Source organism: Marmota marmota, unplaced genomic scaffold (genome assembly GCF_001458135.2).
Source record: "Marmota marmota marmota unplaced genomic scaffold, marMar, whole genome shotgun sequence".
NCBI lineage: Eukaryota > Metazoa > Chordata > Mammalia > Rodentia > Sciuridae > Marmota > Marmota marmota.
The window spans coordinates 32,777,339-32,800,498 of NW_026000240.1; the positions used below are offsets into that span (position 1 = coordinate 32,777,339).

Consider the following 23,160-nt stretch of genomic DNA (forward strand, 5'->3'; position numbering starts at 1 on the left):
TTTTTTTTTTTTTTGTTCTGGAGATTGAACTCAGGGGAGCCCAACCACTGAGCCACATCCCCAACCCTATTTTTGTATTTTATTTAGAGACAGGATCTCACTGAGCTACTTAACACTTCACCATTGCTGAGGCTGGCTTTGAACTCACGATCCTTTTGTCTCAGCCTCCCAAACTGCTGAGATTACAGACATGTGCCACTGCACCCAGCCTGAAAGGTAAATTTTGGCTGTGGGTATTCCAGGAGGATAGTAGGATGTTCAAAGACAGAGACAGAGGTAGGAAAGCAAGACATATACATGGCAATCTTTTGAATAGTTCAGTTTGGCTGGTGAGTAGAATATGTAAAAAGACTTAGAAGGAGATAAGGCCCAGTGGTTTCCAACCAATAGTGCACGTTTCCTCAGGGACATTTTGAGACTATATGAGGGTGTTTTGGATTGCACAATAATTGGAGATGCTACTGGCTGGAATCAGGGGTGCAACACCTCAGATGATGCCCAGGAAAATCCTGTACTAGGAATGTCCTACCCAAAACACTCATATCATCTTCCTGCAAATGCCAACCTAAGGAAAGATTTTTTAATCCCTTGGGAAAAGCCTGAATGCTTTTTAATCCTGGAAAATGTATATGGTAACTTGTATTATTGTTCAGAAATATTCAATTCCACGGGGCTTGGTGGTGCACGCCTGTAATCCCAGTGGCTCTGGAGGCTGAGACAGGAGGATCCTGAGTTCAGAGCGAGCCTCAGCAACTTAGTGAGCCCCTGAGCAACTCAGCAAGACCCTGTCTCTATATAAAATATAAAAAGGGATGGACATGTGGTTCAGTGATTAAGCACCCCCCAGGTTCAATCCCTGGTACAAAAATAAATACATAAATAAATAAATATTCATTTCCATGAGAAAAATATACTTTCCCAATCCACTGATGTTAACATAGTCATCTGACTTTCTTTGGCCAATGGAATGTTCATAAATGCAGAGTCTGAAAAGTACTTATGTGATTGTGTTTCTCTCTTGCACCTCTGCAATTACCATGGAAAGAATATGCTCAGACTAGCCTGATGAGCCCAGGAAGATGATGAGAGATACACGGAGAAGAGCCAAGCTTAAATCAGTCAACCCTCAGCCAAATGCCAGGTCTACAAATGAGCCCAGGTGAGATCAGCAAAGTTATCAGTTGGGCCCAGTTAAGATCAACTGGCCCAAATCCGTGAGAATAAATTATTCTTTTTAACCACTGACTTTTCAAATGGTTTGTTATGCAGTGTCGTTATAGCAATCAGAGTTAATTAATACAAGATGTGTATTGGAGGCATCCCAGGCTTCCTTTTCCTATCCACAGATGTCAATACCCCACTACTAAGGAATCCAGAATGCCCCCTTTCTCTGATCCTTCCACAGATTTTCCTCCTAGAGTGGGAGACCTCCCAGTGGCTCACATAGCCAGGAACCAAGCCTTACCTACTATGGCTTCCTCCGTAGCCTGAGTCCTGAACTCTGGCTGTCCAGTCCCTTGGATCACCATACTCACATCTTGTGATATCTGTCTGATTCCATCTTCTCCCTGCACATCATATACAAGCGCTGGGGACCCTATGCCCTCCAGTTCTCCCCTGTCAGCCTGCTGCACACCCACAGACACGACTTTCACGCCCTTCTCCCTCAGTGTCTGCGCAGCATCCCAGGCCTCATCCTCAGATTTGCCGGAGGTAATGACCACTGCGAATTGAGGGATGCCCTGTAGAATCCGACTTCCTGCTGCCTCCTGGAGGAAGGTCTGATGAAGGTACCACAGAGCTTTGCCCGTCCTCCTGGAGCCACCTCGGAGCACAAAGCGCTCACGGATGTGAGACATCATCTCATTCTGGGTCTTGTAGGTATTGAACAAAAACTCAGTGTGACCTTGGTCACCATACTGAGCCAGTCCAATCTGGTACTTGTCCCTGCCAACCTCCAGCATGCTAACCGTTCTGGCGATGAAATTCCGCATCCACTGGAAACTGGCCCTTGATGTTTCCTGGGAGGTGTCCACAAGAAAGACCACATCTGCATAGGCCTTAGTGTATTCTGAAAGTAAAGAAAGGAGGAAGAGGGGAAGACATAGAGGAGAAAGTGAATCAAATCAAGCTCTTGTGAAAATTTCACACAAGGATGGTTTTGTGTGGCCCATGTGAGAAGGAGCAGTGCTGCATCTACACAATATTTATATATATTGTGCATTTCCCCCTTCTCTGTATGGATCTTTCACAAGGCTCTCTATTTTCTGCCTCTATTTTCTGCTTTATTAGAACCTTTCCATTGTTCTTTTTCAACCAATGGAGCAAGCATTAGAAACTGACCATTACTAAATAGTTAATCTGTATTAAAGCTTTTTATATACTATTGATTTTAGTCCTCATAGATCATTCTTCTGGGCAAGTACTATTATCCTCATTGTGCAGGTGAGGAAACTGACGAGGTGAAACTGCTGTTAATGCTTACATAACTGAAATATGGTAAATGAAAGATTAAAAAGCAGCCACTCTGGACTCTAAAACCCATGCTGTTTCCTCTGAACATGGTAGAATGTTCTTTTCTTCTTTTCTACTTATGAGAACTCCATCTATCTTTCAAATCCAACCCAGACACCCCTTCCTTTAGGAAGTCTCCCCAGATTCCTCACAGATAATAGACATTCCTTCTCCTGCCCTCCCATGATGCCCAGAATATGTTGGCTCATATTAAAGTTAAGCGGTTTGGTTGTAATGTTAGGTTTTGACACAGTTTCTCACCTTTTATCTTACCCTCCACTGCTGAGCACAGAGTCTGAAGAAGGCTTCCTGAGAATTCCTGCAGGATGTTGAAGTTTTCCGTATTGAAGAGAAACTTCTCATATGGCTCACTGGCTATTTTTTTTAATTCCTGGACATCCTGAACATTGACTCCTACCACATATACAATAACTCCATCTTCTTTCAACTGGTCAGCTGCATCCTGAACCTCATCATTTGACTCCCCATCTGTCACCAGGATAACTATCTGAGGAACCCTGTCCTTGGCCCGGCTGCCACCCGACTCAGTCAAGTAGTTGGTCCGGATAAATTCCAAGGCACTCCCTGTGTTTGTGCCTCCTGTGCGGTAGGGAAGAGTCTGGATATGTTCCAGGACCACGCTCTTCAGAGGGTACTGGTTCAGCTGAAAGGCTGGGTAGATATTGTCATTATATTGGGCGAGTGCCACCTGGACCCGGTCACTGCTGATGTCAAGCCCCAAGACAATGGAGTAAAGGAAGTTCTTGACTTTCTGGAAATTCTGGGGTCCAATGCTAGTAGAGCTGTCCACTAGGAACACAATGTCTGCTAGGGCTACTTCTCTGCAAGCTGCAAAAGAGAGAGAAAAAGGCATGGGGGTCACTGGGTCTTTACTCAAAATACTGAGAATCAATGGTGCTAAGTGGTGCACAGAAAGGAATTGTAATAGCAGGCAGCTGATACTAAGTGGTCCCCAGTGTGCTCAGAGTGACATCACTTTCCTCCACTCCATAATCTTCCAGTACTTCAGACCTGCTCTACTGATAACTTCCGACATTGAAATCCACTTGGATGATCCCTTGAATCTTATTAAAAAAGGAAAACACTTGTGTAAATTTAGCATCAGGCTGAAAAATGAACTTTCTGGTCAGAATAAGCCATCAGCCTCCTATTCTGTCACAAAAGGAAGGTGCTGGCATCAGCAGGGCAGAAAACTGGAACATGTTCCATGTTCCTTGATATGTATCATCGCTGTGCTACCACTTAGCAGTTTTGTGACCTGTTTATCACTAAGACTTAATTTTCTTCTCTGAATTTTTTATAGTAGACCTCAGACTCTTATGGGATTGTTTGGAGGATAAAATAAGATAGTCTACAATAGTAGACAATATCTGTGCTCCTCCCAGTTCCTTTTGGGTTACTTTTACTATTTCTGTGCACTGCTCTTTGGAAGGTTCCCTCCAGCCTTTGGAACTTCTTCACTCACAATTTAAATTTTAAAAAAAAAAAAAAGGCCAGATCTTTGCTTGACCCAGATTCAGGGTCAATACACCTCTGAGGCATCATCTACATTTTTGAGTTCCCCTCCAGTATCAGGTTGAAACTGCTCTTTATGAAACTTTTGCCTGAGATCACACCCTTCCCTACATTCTTCTATTTCTCTGTTCCCCCAAACCCAGTATCCTTGCTTGTGACACACCACATGTATCCAAATCCTTGTCTCAGGCTCTACTTCTGAGAACACTACCTCACACACCTGCTGTAAAAGACCTGGGATTGATTAAAAGACCTAGCTCTGTCCTGCATGTCTTGTGCTACCCTTTGGCCTGTTTTCTCATTTGAAAAATGCAAATAATGATACTCATTACCTACATATCCAACAAAGTTGGGATGATGGATCAGTCAGATGAGCAAAATAAACAAGTTTTGAAAACTACAGAGCACCAAGCAAATGGTAGTTATTATTAATATGTTTACAAAACCTCTTTGTAAACCTTAAAGTGCTATAGAAAAGTAAGACATATAATATTTATTTGGTCATGCAAATGCAGAACTACAACCTCATGCTTCTGCATCAAAGGGTCCAAAGTGTCACCTACTCTATACAATATACCAAAATAATGAATAAATAAGGAAGGCTCCATCCTCTTGTGGGTGTTGATGGAACACACAAGCAATTTTCTCTTTCTCTGCTCAAAGTATAATAAAGCAAATATGCTTTATTATGGGAGCTTGGTAATTAACTTATAAAGAATTTTCTCCAGCTTATGTCCCATCTCCAATAGAAGTACAAAGCAGATGAAAGGTACGTCATCAACACAGGTAATGACAGGTAGTACTAGGAAATGCTTATGGGCACTTCTGGTTGCCTATACACCGTGCTAAACACTTTTCTTGCACAATTTTTTTTAATGCTTTCAATAACTCTCTAAGACAGAAAGTTTCATCCCAGAAAGAAAATTTAGATTCAGAGAGATTAAGTTACTTGTCCAAGATAACACACTTAGAAAGTAGAGAACTAGCCAGGCATGATGATGCCCACCTCGGGAGACTAAGGCAGGAGGACTGCAAGTTCAAGTCCAGCCTCAGCAACTCAACAAGATGCTGTCTCAAAATTAAAATACAAATAAATAAAAAGGACTAAGGATATAACTCAGTGGTAAAACATCCTGGGTTCAATCTCTACTTTAAAAAAAAAAAGGTAGAATGCAGAGAACTAGAATTTGAACCCAGATCTTTCCTTTCCCTAATTTTTTTTCTCTTAACCAGTATATTATACCAAACACTGGCAGTGAAATATGCACACTTTCTGGGAAAACTCTCCTATTCTGCACTCACATCCAAACAATATGGGTAAGTTAAGCTAAGAATAATAATATCATTCTAGAATCAAATAATACTACATCCTTATGTCAATATACTAATGACAATGAAATTTTAATTTCAAAATTAAACATGCACACATATGGAAAATAAGAAGAGTAGGAGAGATGAATAAGAGCTAATGCTTTGAGTTTTGTGACATTCAAATTTAAAAAAAAAAGGGAGGGGGGAGAAGTTTGTGTACCTGGAGATACAGGGTCAACAAGTTGAGCTGCCTTTGCCAAAGTATCACACAGCTCAGGCTGCAGCTTCTGGGCAAGACTGACCAGGCCAGAGACTCTGGGAACAAAGGAGGTAAATTTCTCCTTGGGACTACTTGCAATCTCCCTGAGCTCTGCCCGAGCTGCATTTCCAATGCCAACTGCATAAAGTAGGATGCCTGCCTTCTTAAATGCCTCAGCAGGTTCACGAATATGGTCCTCAGCCTGGCCACTGCTGACGACCACGGCGACCTGGGGTACCCCTTGGCTTGCACGGCTCCCGGCTCCCTCCTGGAAGTGGTGATCCAGAATGAACTGCAAAGCCAGGCCCAACTTGTTTCCCCCAGACTTAAATTGAAGCCTCTGAATGTGTCTCAACACATGGACTTTGCGGTGGTAGGTGGAAAGCAGGAACTCTGAGTGGGGTGCATCGCTGTACTGGGCCAGACCCACCCGGATGGTCTCTCTGCTGACATTAAAGCTGTTAACCAGGATGTTCAGGAAGTTCCGCACACTGCGGGCATGTTGGGGGTTGTTGCTGGCGTCCACCAGAAATACCACATCTCCCACAGAGGCCTTCCTGCAGACTGAGAAAGAGATGCTTTAAGATAAAATATTATAAGTTGACATCTACTGGCTGGAAATCCATCTCTCCCAATGCAGTGCCTTACCCCCCACAAGTCCAATGGATGCCGGTATGCATACAGCCCGAGATACACAATCATCTCCTCTGATTCCTTGTAGCTGCCCATCTAGTCCCCTGCCACCCTTCGTTCCTTTCTGACAGACATTTGACCCTTCAATCAGATTCCTTTTCCTGGCTCTCCACACATCCCTTGAACTTAATAAAAAAAAATTTTAAAACATAAAAATAAAAATAACAGCTTTCTAAGAGTAGTGGGCACTGCTGGTGCCCACCTAGATCCTCTTTATTGGCTGGCACACCTATTCTCCCAGCTGCTGCCAGGGCTACAGCTAACTGCCCACATCGTGAGAAGAAAGGAAGGAGGGAGGGCGGGAAGGGAGAGCACTTATAAGGCTGGAAATCTTGAACAGCAATGAAAACATAGGAATCAAAATTTTAGAGCTGAAAATAATCCTGTGAGATTATCCATGCAATGTTTGCAGCCACAAGGCACATGTGACCACTGAGCACTTAAAATGTTGCTAGTATGAGCAAGAAACTACATGTTACATTTTACTTCATTTTAATTTGTTTTAATTTAAGCAGGCAATGCAGCTAATAGTCACTGCATTGGACAGCACAAGCATAGAATAAGCAATCTAATTTTCCCAAGTCACAAAGAAGGAAAATAAGACCTGAAAAGGAAAAACTCAACTGTAAATCCAAAGAGCTAGATAAAAGCCAGGTCTCCTAACATTTAGTCCATATCCTGAAGGTTAAATTAAAAATCCATGTTTCAGGAGTTGGGGTTGTGGCTCAGTGGTAGAGCACTTGCCTAAAACATGCTCTAGGCATAAAAATAAATAAATAAAATAAAGGTATTGTGTCCATCTAAAATATATCAAAAAATATCCACGTTTCAAGCTAGTAGTGTTGGCACACGCCTGCAATCGATGTGGGAGAATTGGGAGACTAAGGCAAGAGGACCAAAAGTTTAAGGTCAGACTCAGCAACTTAGGGACACCCTGTCTCAAAAATAAAACAAAAAGGGCTGAGAATGTAGCTCAGCGGTGGAGCATTTGCTTAGCAATTGCAAGGCCCTGGGTTCAATCCTCAGAACCAAAGCAGGGGCAGGGGAATTCATGTTTTAGAAAAGTAAAGACCAAGTGAGAGCTTAGACAGAGAAGGACTGGAGGAAGTTGGTCTAATCCAATCCAGAGACAATAATCCACCTGTCACTTCTGGAGAATTAAGCTTTGACCCTTCAATCAGATTCCCTTGCAATCTTGTTGGGAAAAAATAACTCAGTGACTGTTCTAGGGCTGGCTTACTGGTTTGTCCCTGAAACAACTCTTTCAGGATCAGTCAAATGCAGGCTATGAAGTGTTTCCCTGGCCTCTCCAAGCAGAAGAAATCTCCCAGCTGTAGGAATATTTCTCAGACAAGTATTGGTTCCATCATGTGCAACTACCAGGAGGATTACATTTTCATACCTCGTAACTTTCTTAAGCCCTCCATTAGTTCTTTGTAGTTTTAGGATTTTGAAACATTATAAGATGACTACCACCACTTCTCTTCACAGGGATGGGAGCCAGGGACAAAGGGAAAATTTAGAGAGCTTCATGGTTTTTTTTACCCAACAAATAACAGTCTATGTAATTATATTTGAATATTTAAACCTCATAGTGTCTCACAGGGGCTTCAGGCTATTCAAACAATCTTCTCTTGATATGACTTTCATCTTGAAAGTCCCAACACTGTTAAAATGACTACAAAAAATTGTAGCAGTGTCACCAATATTCAGTGAAGCTATCCATCTCATGATGACAATTATCCCCTTGGAACAGCTCTGCCATAGAAACAAAGCAGAATGAAGAACAGGCCCTTTTTACAAAAGCACTTCAGAGCCTGATAATACATTCTGAAGTATGGCACTTTTAATATCCCTTTTTTGTCATTTGAGATTAAGTATTGAAAAAAAATCAAGTACCCATCATTTAACAAAAGCTCCCAGATTCTGACTAAATTCTCCTTCAATGAATTGATTCCCCTTTTCTAAGTATGAAGGTCCTAAAATATTTTCTAAGATTGTCAAGAACACCAGGTTCCTGGCAAGGTAATCATTTGATCTTAAAGAATCCCATGCATTACCAATCCTCTGTGCTCTGATGAAGTCAAAACTAGCTGCAAGAAAGATGGTGGCCAAAAACATCTTCCAAGTCTCCATTGTAGATGCAACCCTAGAAAGAAAAAGAAACCCTGTGATTTAAAATCGTGCCTTCTTACACTAAAAAGGAGTGTCTCACATTGCATGTAAATTATATCTCAATAACATTATTTTTTAAAAGAACAATTAAACCAAGGCTGAAGGTTTTCTTTGATATGAGGATGTTGACTCATAATGGCGATTGGTGGGTGGGAGCATGGGAGGAATGGATGAACTTTAGATAGGGCAAAGGGAGAGAGGGGAAAGAAGGGAAAAGCAGGTAGGAATGATGGTGGAATGAGTTAGACATCATTACCCTAAGTACGAATGGTGTGAAAATACTTTGTGTACAATCAGTGTCTTGAAAAATTGTGCTCTATATGTGCAATATGAAATGAATTGCATTCTGCCATCATGTATAACAAAATAGAATAAATAAAAGAAAAAGAAGAACAATTAAACCCCCAAACCAACAGATGCTTTTTGAGAATAAAGGAAGCTGGATACAGTGGCACGTGCCTATAATCCCAGTGGTTTGAGAGGCTGAGGTAGGAGGATCACGAGTTCAAAACCAGTCTCAGCAACTTAGTGAGGCACATAGCAAGACCCTATCTCTAAACAAAATATAAAAAAGGGCTGGGGACATGGCTCAGTGGTCGAGTGTCCCTGAGTTCAATCTCTGGTACCCCCCCCAAAAAAAAAAAAACTAAAATAAAATATTAAAAGGATGGACTGTAAATTAGCTCACTGGTAAAATGCCCTGGGGTTCAATCCTTTGTACCAAAAATAAATAAATAAGAAGGAAATGTTGCCACTTTGTTTCAGTTGTGCAAGGAAACTGGTCTTGTTGATCTGACTCAGGAAGAATTCTATAAACACCCACAGTGTACACCTCAGATTTGTCTATTGAAAGTTGTCCAGATGTGGCTATAAAAGGAGAAAGCATACAGGGCATGGGATACAACTTCTGTTTCACATGCTGAATTCACTTGGTGGAACATAAACATGTCTCAATGATTTTGCTTGCATTTTTATACAAGAGTTTGATGACCTGATAAACATTTGTAGCATGCAAAAAATATTCAAATATCTCAGGAGCACATCTGCCTGATTAAATCAGCACAGCCCAAAAACATTTTATAAACTCCCAGCAGAAGCAGAACATGACCACCCTTTCCCCTAAGTGAATTCATATCCAAAGCACACATTAAAATCATCTGTTCTCGATTCCATTTCTACTTTTTCACTCTACGAAAGTACCTTTGTTTAAAAATAAGAAAAACATAGTAGTCACATTGAACGAGGGGTCCAAGTGGGCAGGGGATACTTCATCTTTTCATTCTTAGCTATCCAGTTGCACATATAGAACTCTTGGAGAGAAACTACCTGAATTTGAACCTCAGATCTACTACTCAATAATGGTTCTTGGGCAAATTGTTTCATTTCTCTGTGCCTCAGTTTCCCCAAATACACCTACCTCGTGGTGTCATCAGGATTCAGTGAGTTCATTAATACTTAACCCAGGCCTGTTTGTTTAACAAACAAAAGAGGAAGAACTCTTTTGTTTGTTAAATAATATAATAATCTTCTTGGAACTTCATGATATAAAATTTAAAAAGAATTTTCCCTAACTTGAAACTCTAGAGTCTGTAGAAATAGAGGAACTGATATTTGCCTAAGTATTAATGAAATAATTTTTGCATAATTTGTATGATTTAATTTAATTCATTCACTTAATTTTTGCTCTTTGTTTGCTGTTTTGTAAGTTACTCTGCTAATATCTTCATATTTCTCACCTCAAACCTGGAAGAAGCCAGCAGATCAGGCATTACTGTGCTCATTTTGTTGATGGAAATAGAAGAAATTGGGTGCAAGAAAGGTTAAGGAGCATACCAGAACTACACAGCTATGGGCTGCCAAGACCTGCCCACACCCCCCAGGTGACTTGATTACAGGTCCAGTGCCTGAATGGACATCAAACATCTGCTTCAGACCCTTCAGTGAAAATCTTCAAGTCAAGACTTGTCATTCAACTTTGGAGTCTACTTTATGTCAAATAAAGACCTGGGAGAAATTTAGCCTGGGGTAAAAATGTAAACTGAAGATCCAAGTTCTTTTATCAGTTAGATCTAAAAGGAGCAACATTTTTTTCCAAACTCTGTGTTAGGTACTGCAGGGAATAGAATTCTAAATGGCTCATTTATGCTTAGAGCACTGAATGATATATTTGGGGAGAAAAATTTTACTATACCAGAAACAATTTAAAAAATTGGTAAATGTTAAAGAACATTTCTTTAAACATATCAAGAGTTTAAGCAAGAATCTCTATAGTATTCACATCCATTTCAGCCTTGGGCTCTTCAGATGGAATATTATGTGGAAATAACCATCACTGTGCCCAGAAATACCAGATATCCAACAACTGAGTTCCACTTTCCACAAAGTGGTATGGCTGCCCTGCTTCCCTAAAGACCCGGATCTACTGTTCATGCTCAATTTACTCCTTAAGAATGATTCAAAGATATGAGGCAACCACATCTTTTTCATTGTTTATAGCCCTCACCAAAAAAAAACAGAGTGAAAAGACTTGACTTCAAAGGCAGCCCTTAGGCTTTGGCTCTGGTTTCAGCTTGGCCATTTGCTCTGTAAATTTGAACAAGCCATTTCATCTTTCAGGGTTTATGTGATGGCTCTTGAAGTCTAACAGTTGATTTGAGCAACCAACTCTATTGACTACTATGTTATAAACATTCCCCCAAAGGGCTGGTCCAGTGATTTTCCAATGAACAAATATGATACAGTTAGACTTCTCTGTTCCTCAATGTTTTGTCTGTGTGTGTGTTTGTTTGAGGTATTTGGAGATCGAACCCAAGGCCTCCCACTTTCAAGGCAAGTACTCTGCCTCTGAGCTACATCCCCAGCCCTTTTGGTGTTTTTAGTTTTGTGTGTTGTTTTGTTTTGTTTTGTTTTGTTTTTAATTCTGAGACAGGGTCTCACTAAATTTGCCCAAGCTAGCTTCAAATTTGCAATCCTAGCTCAACCTCTTGAATAACTGGATTACAAGCAAGTAGACACTGTGCTCAGCTTCCGCTCCTCATTTTCGACATAATCCTCCCCTTAACACCTTCTCTGGAAGGCAGATAAGTAATTTAAGGGAAGATATTTTAAAAACTTTAAATATCCAATCCTTGGCCAGGCGCAGTGGCACACACCTGTAATTCCATCAGTTCAGGAGGTTGAGGCAGGAGGATCAGGAGTTCAAAGCCAGCCTCAGCAACAGTGAGGTGCTAAGCAATTCAGTGAAACCATGTCTCTTAATAAACAAATCAAAAGGACTAGGGGTATAGTTCTGCGGTAAGCACCCTGGGTTCAAGCCCAGTACCAAATATAAATAAATATTCAACCCCCAATAAATTTTCACCTCATGGTAAATAAATTATTATATGTCTCTTAAATAACAAACTGTTTTAGTGAATTAAGGACTGTATGAGGGTACAGATCTTGGGAGTTTGAAAGTGCCAAGAAAAATGATCCAAAATAAATTCATGCACCATCATTACTTTTTTATTGTAATAAATTTTTGAAAAACTCAGGATAATAAAGTTAAATAAACCAGGTGCACTCATATAATCTCAGCAACTCAGGAGGCTGAGACAGGAGGATCACAAGTTCAAGGCCAGCCTGGACAACTTAGTAAGACCCTATCTCAAAATAAAAAAATAAAAAAGAACTGAGGATATAGCTCAGTGGTTAAGCACCCCTGGGTTCAATCCTTGGTACCAAAAAAAAGAAAAAAGAAAAGAAAAAAGAGGGAGAGAGAAGAGATACTCTGGTACATTATGTGACAAAGGGCTTCAATGCCAGCCATGTACTCTTAAATGTACAGCAAAATTTATAATAATTCATAGAGAAAGTGAGAGAGAGAAACACGGCATTGAAATATTCTTGCAACTTTTTTCCTCAGTGTTTATTGTTTGCCACACAATATGTCAGGCACCGATTAAAAGAAACCATGTTTTTTACCTCAGCAAATTCAGAGTCCAATGGAGAAAGAGATAAATTGCAATATTGTGGGAGGAGCAGAATGATAGAGAAATCTTTGCAAGGTGCAGAGAAACAAGGTGTGTGAGTGTCTCTCTTCACCTGAGTGATGAATTCGCAGAGCAGACGATGCTGAAGGTAAGAGCTGAAGGAAGAGCAGAAATCTGCAGGTGAGAACTAGGGATGTGGTAGAGTGCTTGCCTAGCATGCCTGAAGCACTGGGATCAATCCCCTGCACCACTACAAAAAGAAAAGAAGTTTTCTGGAGAGCAGGCAGAGAAAGGAAGTTCCAAAGAAGAGCATGTGCAAGGACACTAGAGAGACACTAGATGGCCCTGAGAGAGCCTGCTTAATCACAGCCTCAGGACCTAAGGTTGTGAAGAGGTGGGACATTTGTGACGCCATCGTCGGTGCTCCCACATCTGTACGATCTAAACGCTTAGGACATTGTCAGTCTCTGAGAGACTTTTGGTTTTCTATAATTCCTAAGCCGAGAAGGTGGGCTAGAAGAGGGAACCCAGGCAGAATTTTTCAGTCTTCAACCATAAACCTTAACTTCATTCTTTTAAATCAGCAGTGTTTTTTATGCCACACACCTTCAAGGTTTTTGTTCTCCCTCTGTGAACTCAGCTATAAAATGAAAATCCTCCACTTCTAATGTTCTGTGTCAGTGGCTTTTAAACTTGAGTGTTGCACCAGGCATGGTGGCGCAAACCTGTAATCCCAATGACTCAGGAAGCGGAGGCGGGAGGATCACAAGTCCAAGACCAACCTCAGTAACGTTAGAGAGGCCCTGTCTCGAAAGAGTTGGGGATATGGCTCAACGGTAAAGTTCCTCTGGGTTAAATCCCCAGTACCAGAGGAAAAAGATTAAAAAAAAAAAAAAAACTGAGTGTTTCATCTGAATCACCTAGAAAAGCAATTAGAAGACTGGGGATATAGCTCAGTCAGTACAGTGTCTGCCCTGCATGCACAAGGCCCTGGGTTCAATCCCCAGCACCAAAAAAAAAGCAATCAGAACCCAGAGTTTCTGATTCAGTAAGTCCAAGAATTCTTGGCACCCAAGAATTTTCATGATGAGCTAATCCAAGGGAACATATTATTAAAACATTCTTCTATGCACTTGCCTTCAATGGCATTTCTAGTTCACACAGAGAAAGCAAGTGTCTATTATCAAGGAAATGGAGAAAGGAAAGAAAAAAATAATTTTTAAATGTTTTCTTTGGATATACACAGCTGAGGTAATCAGAAGCTTCAAAATATTTGGATGAAATAAACAATGCAAAAATGTGAAAAAATAATTCTAATAGATTTTTTCAATTTTCTTTCCATTCATACTTCATTATCTGTAAGTTTGTTTGGTTTTTGTGTTTTGAGGGTTTTTTCCTCTGGACTTTCAGATTCCTTATAAGAAAGACTTGCAGTGTACCACATCTGGACAGGAAGCTCCAGAAGGCAAACAATTGGGGGACATGAACAGACTTTTCTGTACACATCATGTCAAAATCCAAACAGCATGCTTGAAAGTAAGAACAAGACTAAAGTTTAGCTTTAACCTATTTTATAAACATTACCATTTGCTTTCTGTGCCCATTCATAAATCTTATGATGGTTTGGATATATATACAATTTTGTTGTAAAATATTTGAGGGAAGCTATGTCAAACATTTCAATGACAATTAATGTCTCATTAGTCTAAAGAAGAAGAAGAAGAAGACAACGACGACACAGATCTTGGAGCTTTCCTCCAGCAAGGGACAAGGATTGCAATGCCAGAGTCTAGCATAACTGTTTGCAAAGCAATAAACTGGTGCTAATGGCCATGATATTCTAATCAGCCATGGTAATTAAAATATTGGCACACAATTAATTTGTGAGAAGTTTAAAATTTTGGAACAAAAAAGAATCATGGTTTGTAATTATCCTAGGCTCTCTTTATATCCTGACTTCTCTGGTTCCTCATATTGCCTGGCTCATCCATCATTTATGCCATTTGCTGAAAGTAACATCGGCAAGCTGGCCAACTAGAGGTGCCCAATGCTCAGCCCCACCCCCACAGAAAGGACCCAAACAATGAATAAACAACTATATTTTTACAAGGGTGACTAAAAGACAGTGCTGGAGTATAGCAGGAGTGGCAGAAATCCCATAGAGCACAGAAACTCAAGATGGCCACACAGAGAAGGGAACGAAGTACCTTGCCTCTGCCACCCCGTCTCCCCAAGTCAAGATCAGTTTGAACCAGGACAGACCTCTCTGAAGGGAAAAAGTAAACAGGAGGCCCCAGTGGCCCCAATCACTGCACAGACACAGTCTTTACTTCTGTAGAATCCTGCACTCTGTACAGGCCTTGAACTCAGCCTGGGGGGCCACCTGGAGTTCCTGAGGTTGCACTACTCCAGGGAAAGAGTCTAAATTGCCCCCCACTGTGCATGACCCAAGCTCCTACTATGCTGTGCGCCATCTTGTAACTGGAGCCAGTGCTAGAATGTGTCCTGTTCCAGAGTCTAAGAGCCACTGCATCCCTCATCGCTAAGGCTCTGCCAACCCTGCACAAGGCTCACACACCTACACGGCAGTACATTATTTCTTTTTTATGATGGACATATAAATGATTGAATAAGCTACTGAATGATTTAATCCAAGGAAAAAAGAATACTCAAACTCAATTTCTGTATGGTCTATAAACTCCATCATCACATTTCATGAGCCTGGCTACCTTTCTAGGGCATGTTCATTCAGGAATGAACACTAAGAAGATCAGCCTTCTCCAATAACCTTGGGCAGGCCAGGTCACTCTTGTCACCCCTCTACTTTCTGTCACCAGAAATTTTAGAAAGTGCAGGTCATAGGATGAGGAAGGATAAAGCCAGGTTGTGTAATGTGTGGTAATGTCCACCATCCTTTATTTCCTGTATATTCTTCAAGAAGATTTCTCCAAATGTAAATCAAAACTACATTAAGATTTCATCTCACTCAAGTCAGAATGGCAATTATCAGGAATATGAATAATAATAAATGCTATGCTATCCAGACTCAGAAAATCAAATTAGTACAATCACTTTGGAAAGCAAATTAGTATAACCACTTTAAAAAGCAGTGTAGAGAGCCCTCAAAAAACTAGGGATGGAACCACCATGTGACCCAGCTATCCCATTCCTTAATATTTTCACAAAAGATCTAAAATCAGCATGCTACAGCAAGATAGTCACCTCCATGTTTATAGCAGCACAATTCACAAGAGCCAAACAATGAAATCAACTCAGATGCCCATCAACAGATAAATGGATCAAGAAAATGTGGTATATATGCACAATGGAGTTTTACTTAGTCATAAAAAGGAATGAAGTAAGGCACTTGTCAGTAAATTGATGAAAATGGAAAAACATGCTAAGTGAAATAATTCAGTCCCAGAAAATCAAGGGTCAAATGTTTTCTCTCATATGTGGGATCTAAAGCAAAATTAAGGGAAAGAAGGCAGTGAGGGAAGGAATCTGATATCATAAAGATAAAGAGAAGATCAGTGGGGTAGAAGTAAGAGAAGGAAAGAAAGGGAAGAAGGAAGGGATAAGGAAAGAACTATGGAATGAATATAACAGAGTCATGTTGTATACATATATAAATGTACCAAAGGGAACATCTCTTTGAGGTGGAGGCAGGAGGATCACAAGTTCAAAGCCAGCCTCAGCAAAAGCGAGGCACTAAGCAATTCAGTGAGACCCTGTCTCTAAATAAAAATACAAAATAGGGCTGAGGATGTGGCTTAATGGTCAAGTGCCCCTGAGTTCAATCCCTGGTACATAGAAATAGAAATAAATAATAGGGCTAGGGATGTGGCTCAAGCGGTAGCGTGCTCGCCTGGCATGCGTGCGGCCCGGGTTCGATCCTCAGCACCACATACAAACAAAGATGTTGTGTCCGCCGAAAACTAAAAAAAAATAAATATTAAAAATTCTCTCTCTCCCTCCCTCCCTCTCACTCTATCTTTAAAAAAGAAAAAAGAAAAAAGAAATAAATAATAAATAGCCAGGCATAGAGATGCACACCTGTAATCCCAGTGATTTGGAAGGCTGAGGCAGGAAGACTGTAAGTTTGAGACCAGCCTCAGCAATTTAGCAAGGCCCTCAGCAACTCAGCAAGAGTCTGTTTCAAAAAAAAAATAATAATAATAATAATAATAATAATAACTAGGGCTGAGGACATAGCTAGGTAAAACACCACTGGGTTCAATCCCAAGTACCCAAAAAATAAATAAATAAAGGTGTGAAAGGAAGACCAGTAAAAGAGAGAGAAAAGAGAGGGAGGAGAATTGAGATTGAAATCAAATTATGTATATGTATAATTATGTCAAAAGGAGCCCAGATACTATGTATATAAATATAATGCTCTAAATAAAAATTTAAAAAGAAGGGCTGGGGTTGTGGCTCAGCAGTAGAGTGCTTACCTAGCATATGTGAAGCCCTGGGTTTGATCCTCAGCACCACATATAAATAAATAAATTAAATAAAGGTATTGTGTCCAACTACAACTAAAAAATAAATAATTTTTAAAAAAGAAAAAAAAATTTTAAAGATGAATATTTTTCCAGAAACTGGAGTGAGATTACAGTGTGGTAAAATGAAAATGACAAAGAACTTGATTTTAAATTTTCTGGCTCAGTGTCAGCCCTGCCACATTTCTATTATGTGGTTTCTTATAGAGTTTCTTGAACTCTCTAAGCCTCAGCTCTGCCTGCCACAAAATAGAGGTAATGATACTTGGCCAGCAACACAGGGCAGAGTTACTGTGAGCACAGCATGAGCTAATGGAGGAGGAAGGATTTTGTAAAAAGCCACATAATTGGAGGTGTCACCACTGCCTTTGTCAAGTAAAATCTACAAAACAAAAATCCCAAAAATGTAGTCCTTTCTCACTGACAGAACAAAACCTCAGCTTTTTGTAAACTATTTTTATTAGTTGTTGATGAAATTTTTTACTTCATTTATTTTTTTATTTATTTATTGTAGTGCTGAAAATCGAACCCAGTGCCTCACATATGCTAGGCAAGCGCTCTGCCACTGAGCCACAACCCCAGCCCCTTCCTCAGCTTTTTTTTATTCCAAGAGAAATGTTTTGCTTGATCAAAGAGCTGACCACATTTTTGCTCCAGTACAAATGAGTGAGATTCTGAGTTATAGCAGACTTTTGACAGCAGTGAGAGAGCTTCCCTATGTCGAAGGATCCAGGTGCCAGGTGGGACACCAAGCTGGTAGGCAGTGTAGTCACTCAGGTGAAATAAGGTCTTTAAATTAGCTGTGATTATTGAAATGAACCTTTCATTTTATCTCCAGAATCTCAGCAGAAAGCACCATTGACCTACTCTTTACATCATTTTTTAGTGTCTTATATAATGTTCAATAATTTCTTAAAAGACAAATTTTAAAAAACACTAAATACAACAACACAAGCCTTTTTGCCCCTAAAGAAGATTTTTTTAAAAAATATTTCTTTATAGATTGCAAGATGGATTGGCTAGGCTACAAAATTTTGAGAAGGTCCCATAGTTAGAAGATAGGTTCTGCCAAGTTCATTCAGATCTTACAGATTCTGAAAACATCACTATTCTCTCCTTCTCCCTAGATGCAGCACATCACTCCTCGGCTCCAATACTTGTGCACATGTGCATACTCTGTCACACACACACACACACACACACACACACACACACACACGGCACCTCTGTTCATCTTTAGAAATCCCACTCACACATCACCTCCCTTATGCAAGCCGGGTGGCAAATCACTCCGTTGTGTTCTTCCTCTGAATCGTACACACTTATTTCAATGAGTAACTGGTATTTGTGAAGACTCTGTCTTCCTAACTTTTATTACGCAGTGCCTGAAACAGTTCTCTCTTCATTCTTCACACCCCTTTTTTTTTCTTCCTTAACTTCTCTCAATACAGTCATTTATTTACATACCAAAAACCATGGAGTTATCATTACTCCTTTCTCATACACACCCTATATCCACATGTCAGGAATCTTGTGGGCTCTACCTTCAAAGAGACTTACCCAGAAACTAACAATCTCTCATCACTTCTACTGCAAACATCCCAGCCAAGCTACTATGATCCTTCTTGCCTAATGACTGCAAAATCTCCATGGATCTCCTGTTCCACCTTCTGTCCTTGAAGTCTATTCTCAACGTACATCCCGGGAAATGCTTTTAAAATCTAAGTCACTCCGCTCAAAGACTTCCAATGGATTCCTGTTTTACCCAGAGGAAAAGACAACTTAGCCTACAAGATGCTAAGTGACTTGGCCCCCAGTTTTCTCTCTGACTTGTCTCTCACAGATCATTTTGGCCTATTGGCTGTTGTTCAGACAAGCTAGACACACCTCCTATATTGGGGTCTTTGCACTTGCTGTTTCCTCTACCTGGAATCTCTTCCCCATAACTCCACAACCAAGTCCCTCTCCTCCTTTCAGGTCTTTGTTCAAATGGCACCCTTATAGTAAGGTTCACCCTGACCACTCTGTCCAAAATTGCTACCCACCTTCATTCTCCCAATATACCTCACCCCGCTTACTCTGCTCTGCTTTTCCTTTCTCCCTACCACCTTCTAATGTTCTCTATAATATTCATCATGATTATTATTAATAATCCATGCTCATGCCCTCACCTCTAGCTAGAATACACACATCAAAATGAATCCTTTTGTTTTCCACAAAGTATCTCCAGGGATTAGCACATCATAGGTGCTCAACAAATAGCTGTTAAATAAATTTGTTTGTTGGAGAAAAATAGAAAAACTTCCTTTTCTTAAGATAAAGTATTCTTTTTTATTTTTTTTTTTTTAGTTGTTGATAGACCTTAATTTTACTTATTTATACATGGTGCTAAGAATCAAACTCAGTGCCTCACACATGCCATAAGTGCACTACCACTGAGCCACAGCCCCAGCCCCTTAAAATATTCTAAGCAAAGGTTTAGAGGTTCTTTGGGGAGGATCCGTTTACCCTAGACCATTATTTTGGTTAAGCAGAGGAATCAAATCCTATTGAGTTCTCTTTTACACTTTAATTATAATTATACTTTTAATTTGTGTATAAAAAATATAATCAGAAGGCTGGGCACAGTGGCACATGCCTGTAATTCCATCTGCTCAGGAGGCTGAGGCAGGAGGATCACAAGCTCAAAGCCAGCCTCAGCTAAAGCTTAGTGGTGGAATGCCCCTGAATTGTAGCTCAGTGGTAGAGCACTCGCCTGGCACATATGAGGTCTGGATTCAATCCTCAGCACCACATAAAAATAAATAAATAAAAATAAAGATATTGTGTCTGCCTACAACTAAAAAAAAAAAAAATTAAAAATATATATATACATATAATCAGAACAAATAGCACAAAACACTTGGTGGATCTGTGAAACTAGTAAGCTAGAGTACAGGCAGAGTATTTTAAGGGGACTTGGTTTAAGACCACAAAGAAATCTAAAGTGGATTCAGTCTGTGACTGTAACCCATGTCCAAGGAGGCAAGATGTGGCTGTAATGATGAATCTTCTAAAACGGCCATAAACATTCATTTAGGTAGTGAGTTGTTGTTCAAACATAAGCCACAAGATTAACTTGGAATGTCTGGGAAAACAATTTCCTGTGTGATCTTTTTAAAGGAAGTTACAATTTGGGGCTCTGAATATTTAAGGTCAAAATATCAGACTGATTTCATCATTTCACTTCTCATGTCCCTGTAATGTGCCATATTTGCTGTTTCTGCAAAATGTTGACAGGGCTCAATTACTCTTGGCCAGTAGTAAAATAAATACTTCCATAGGGTTTTCCAGAAAATTCATTCCTGAGAGTCCAAAATTACCATATAGAACTCTATGAGGGCAGACTGCTTCCAAAGGTCACTGGGCTACATATTCAGAGCCTAAAATTTTTAAAAGGGCCCTTCTGTAGTTTGGGCTTATTTCTTAGCCTCTAAAGATCAATACAAAATAGAAGAAAAGAGTAATAACTTTTTCTCCTATGGAGTCTATAGATAAGTAACATCCAATATTTTATTCTTTTGCCCCACCTCTGTTTGTTCAATGAATTTAAATGTAAACAAATCTACCCTGACCACCTAAAAATTATACATAAAATCTAAGTCTAGCCAGGCACAGTGATACACACATGCAATCTCAGCAACTCAAGAGGCTGAGGCAGGAGGAGCACAAGTTCAAGGCCAGCCTGGACAACTTAGCAAGACCTTGACTCAAAATATTAAAAAAAAAAAAAAAAAAGGAGTAAGGAGGTAGCTCAGTGGTAGAGCACNTTTTTTTTTTTTTTTTTTTTTTTTTTTTTTTTTTTTTTTTTTTAGTGCTGGGGATTGAACCTAGGCCCTTGTACATATTAGGCAAGCATTCTACTACTGGGCTACCCCCCAACTCTTTTTGAGAAAGGATCTCATTAAGTTGCTCAATCCAACCTCAAACTTCCTCCTCTACCTTCCAAATAGCTGAGATTTCAGCCAAGTGACATATGAACTTTTCATACAAAACTTAAATTATCATTTAACTTATTTATCAAAAATGTATACAGCTGTCAAGTAGAAAGGGAAGCTATAGGCAAATCACACAAATCCTTGTAAGCTCAACAGAAGAAAACCACTTCTACTTTTAACTCAAATTGCCCCCATTACTCTTGGGAATGCTCTGAAAAGGAGAGTCATTTTTTTTATCTGGGTCTTATGTCTCCACTAAGCCTGTTCATTCATTAAGTTTTCAATGCTTTTTTCTTCCCTTGGCCTTACCATTCTAACACTCATCTCCAATTTTTTGAATCTCCCAAAGCTTTGTTTCAATGAAATAATTCATGAAATATGATTGAATCCCCATAAGTTGAGTTCCCCTTTCCACCTTAATGGTAAATTCTGAGTTCATCTCAAAATATTTCATTTCTTCTTGTTCAGCAGAAGTTCAGAGAGTTTCAGATCCCTTTTTACCACAATTTTCACTTTAGGGGTAAAAAGTCACTCTCTTTCTCTTGTGTATCTAACATTCTTTTAGGTTCTTTTCTCTGTGTCTTTATCCCTGTCTCAGTTTCTGTGTCTTTCATTTCTCTTTCTCATATGTATACTTAGACTTCCACGTCTCTGTCTCTCTCATTAGGTTAATGAAAAATATGAAATGCATTTGTAAAAATAAATAGAAACAAACTAAAGAGTGCCCATCCATAAAACTATCCCTAAGAAAAGAAAATTCCTCCTACCTGGCAAAACCTTCGAGGCTGGTCCTTTCAATTTTTCCTTCTGGTCTTCATCACTTAAGAAGCTGTTTGAGCTTTGGGAATTCCCTAGAGTACAGGAAGGCTCAAGGGCACCATGACAAATCAGCTTTTCTAGCATTTAATACTCTCTTGGGGCCATGGAAGGGGGGCAAGGGGAGGAGAAAAGGATGTGTTTATGGTGACTGACAACATTGCTTGCACTCGTCCATGCTTTATTGCCATTAAATAAAAATGCTCATTCACTCTGTAAACACCGGTCTTAAAAACGAATACAAAAACATAAACCAGGAAGAACATTCTCAAAAAAATCATAATAATGAAGTAACATAAATGAAACCAGCCTTTTCAATTTTAATTAAAATTCCCAAGAATTAAAATTCATCACAATTATCCCTATCCCTATTTCAATATTTTGTGGTTGTTTCAATATTTGGTTGTTGTTGTTGTTGTTGTAGTTTTGTTTTCCTTTGTTTTATTTATTTATTTTTTTAAATGTGGTGCTGAGGATCGAACCCAGGGCCTTAAATGTGCTAGGCGAGCGCTCTACCACTGAGCCACAACCCCAGCCCCTCAATATTTTGTTTTTCATTTCATACAGTTTCTAAACTGTATTTTCTCAAGAGCAGGTACTGGGTATCATTCATCTTCTAGTCACTCAAGTCCCCCAGATATCCCATAGCAAAGAGATTTACATATATTGGGTTTCAACACAACATGTACAATGGGTGGATGGATGGATGCCTACAGAGATAAATTAATGCTGGGCTCAGTGGTGCACACCTGTAATCCCAGTGGCTTGTGAGGCTGAGGCAGGAGGATCACATGAAATAAAAAATAGGGCTGGGAATATGACTCAGTGGTTGAGTACCCCTGGTGGTACCCCTACCACCACCAAAATAAGAGATAAATTAATGAATTACACAAGGGCAAACACTCCCTGTGTGCATAACATTTACTTAGGAAGAAGTCAGTATTCATCTTGGATGCTCTAAACTGGACCATATGCATCAGATTAGCAATCAGGATGTAGTTCAAAAGAAATATATTAGTATTAACATGTGTGTATGCATGAGTTAAGATAACAAGAAACCTAACAATAATTTTGTTTAGAAAAAGAGAATTGTTTCTCTCTCACATCATTCAATTTAAGGTGGGTATTCCCAGTCACCTGGAGGCTTTCCTTAGCACAGTCATTCAGGGACCTGCTAATATAGACATGCATACCCAACCCAGGGCATCTAAGATTCCTACAACTATCAACAGGGCAGCCAGTAGAAGTTAAGCCCAGGGACATCCTCCTAAGCAAGGAAGGGCTGAAGTTGTCACATCACTTCTGCTCACGTTCTGTTAATCAGAGTTTTGTCACTAGCCATACCAGCTGCAAGGAGCACTTGAGATTGGGTTTCCAGTTAGTCAGTCATATGCTCAGCTCATTTC

General features: G+C 39.8%; 1 protein-coding gene across 1 annotated transcript in view; it reads right to left on the reverse strand.

Annotated features, from left to right (window-relative positions):
• The window catches only part of LOC107143408 (collagen alpha-4(VI) chain-like), a 103,464-nt gene extending 81,648 nt beyond the window's left edge, over nucleotides 1–21,816 (reverse strand). The window contains exons 1-5 of the mRNA XM_015487075.2: nucleotides 21,706–21,816; nucleotides 8,374–8,462; nucleotides 5,582–6,184; nucleotides 2,776–3,363; nucleotides 1,466–2,071 (exon numbers count right to left, since the gene is read on the reverse strand). Of these exons, the coding sequence (XP_015342561.1) occupies nucleotides 1,466–2,071; nucleotides 2,776–3,363; nucleotides 5,582–6,184; nucleotides 8,374–8,449 (1,873 nt within the window). The 5' untranslated portion in view covers nucleotides 8,450–8,462; nucleotides 21,706–21,816. The remainder of the gene's footprint in view (nucleotides 1–1,465; nucleotides 2,072–2,775; nucleotides 3,364–5,581; nucleotides 6,185–8,373; nucleotides 8,463–21,705) is intronic.
• Nucleotides 21,817–23,160: the final 1,344 nt, after the last annotated feature.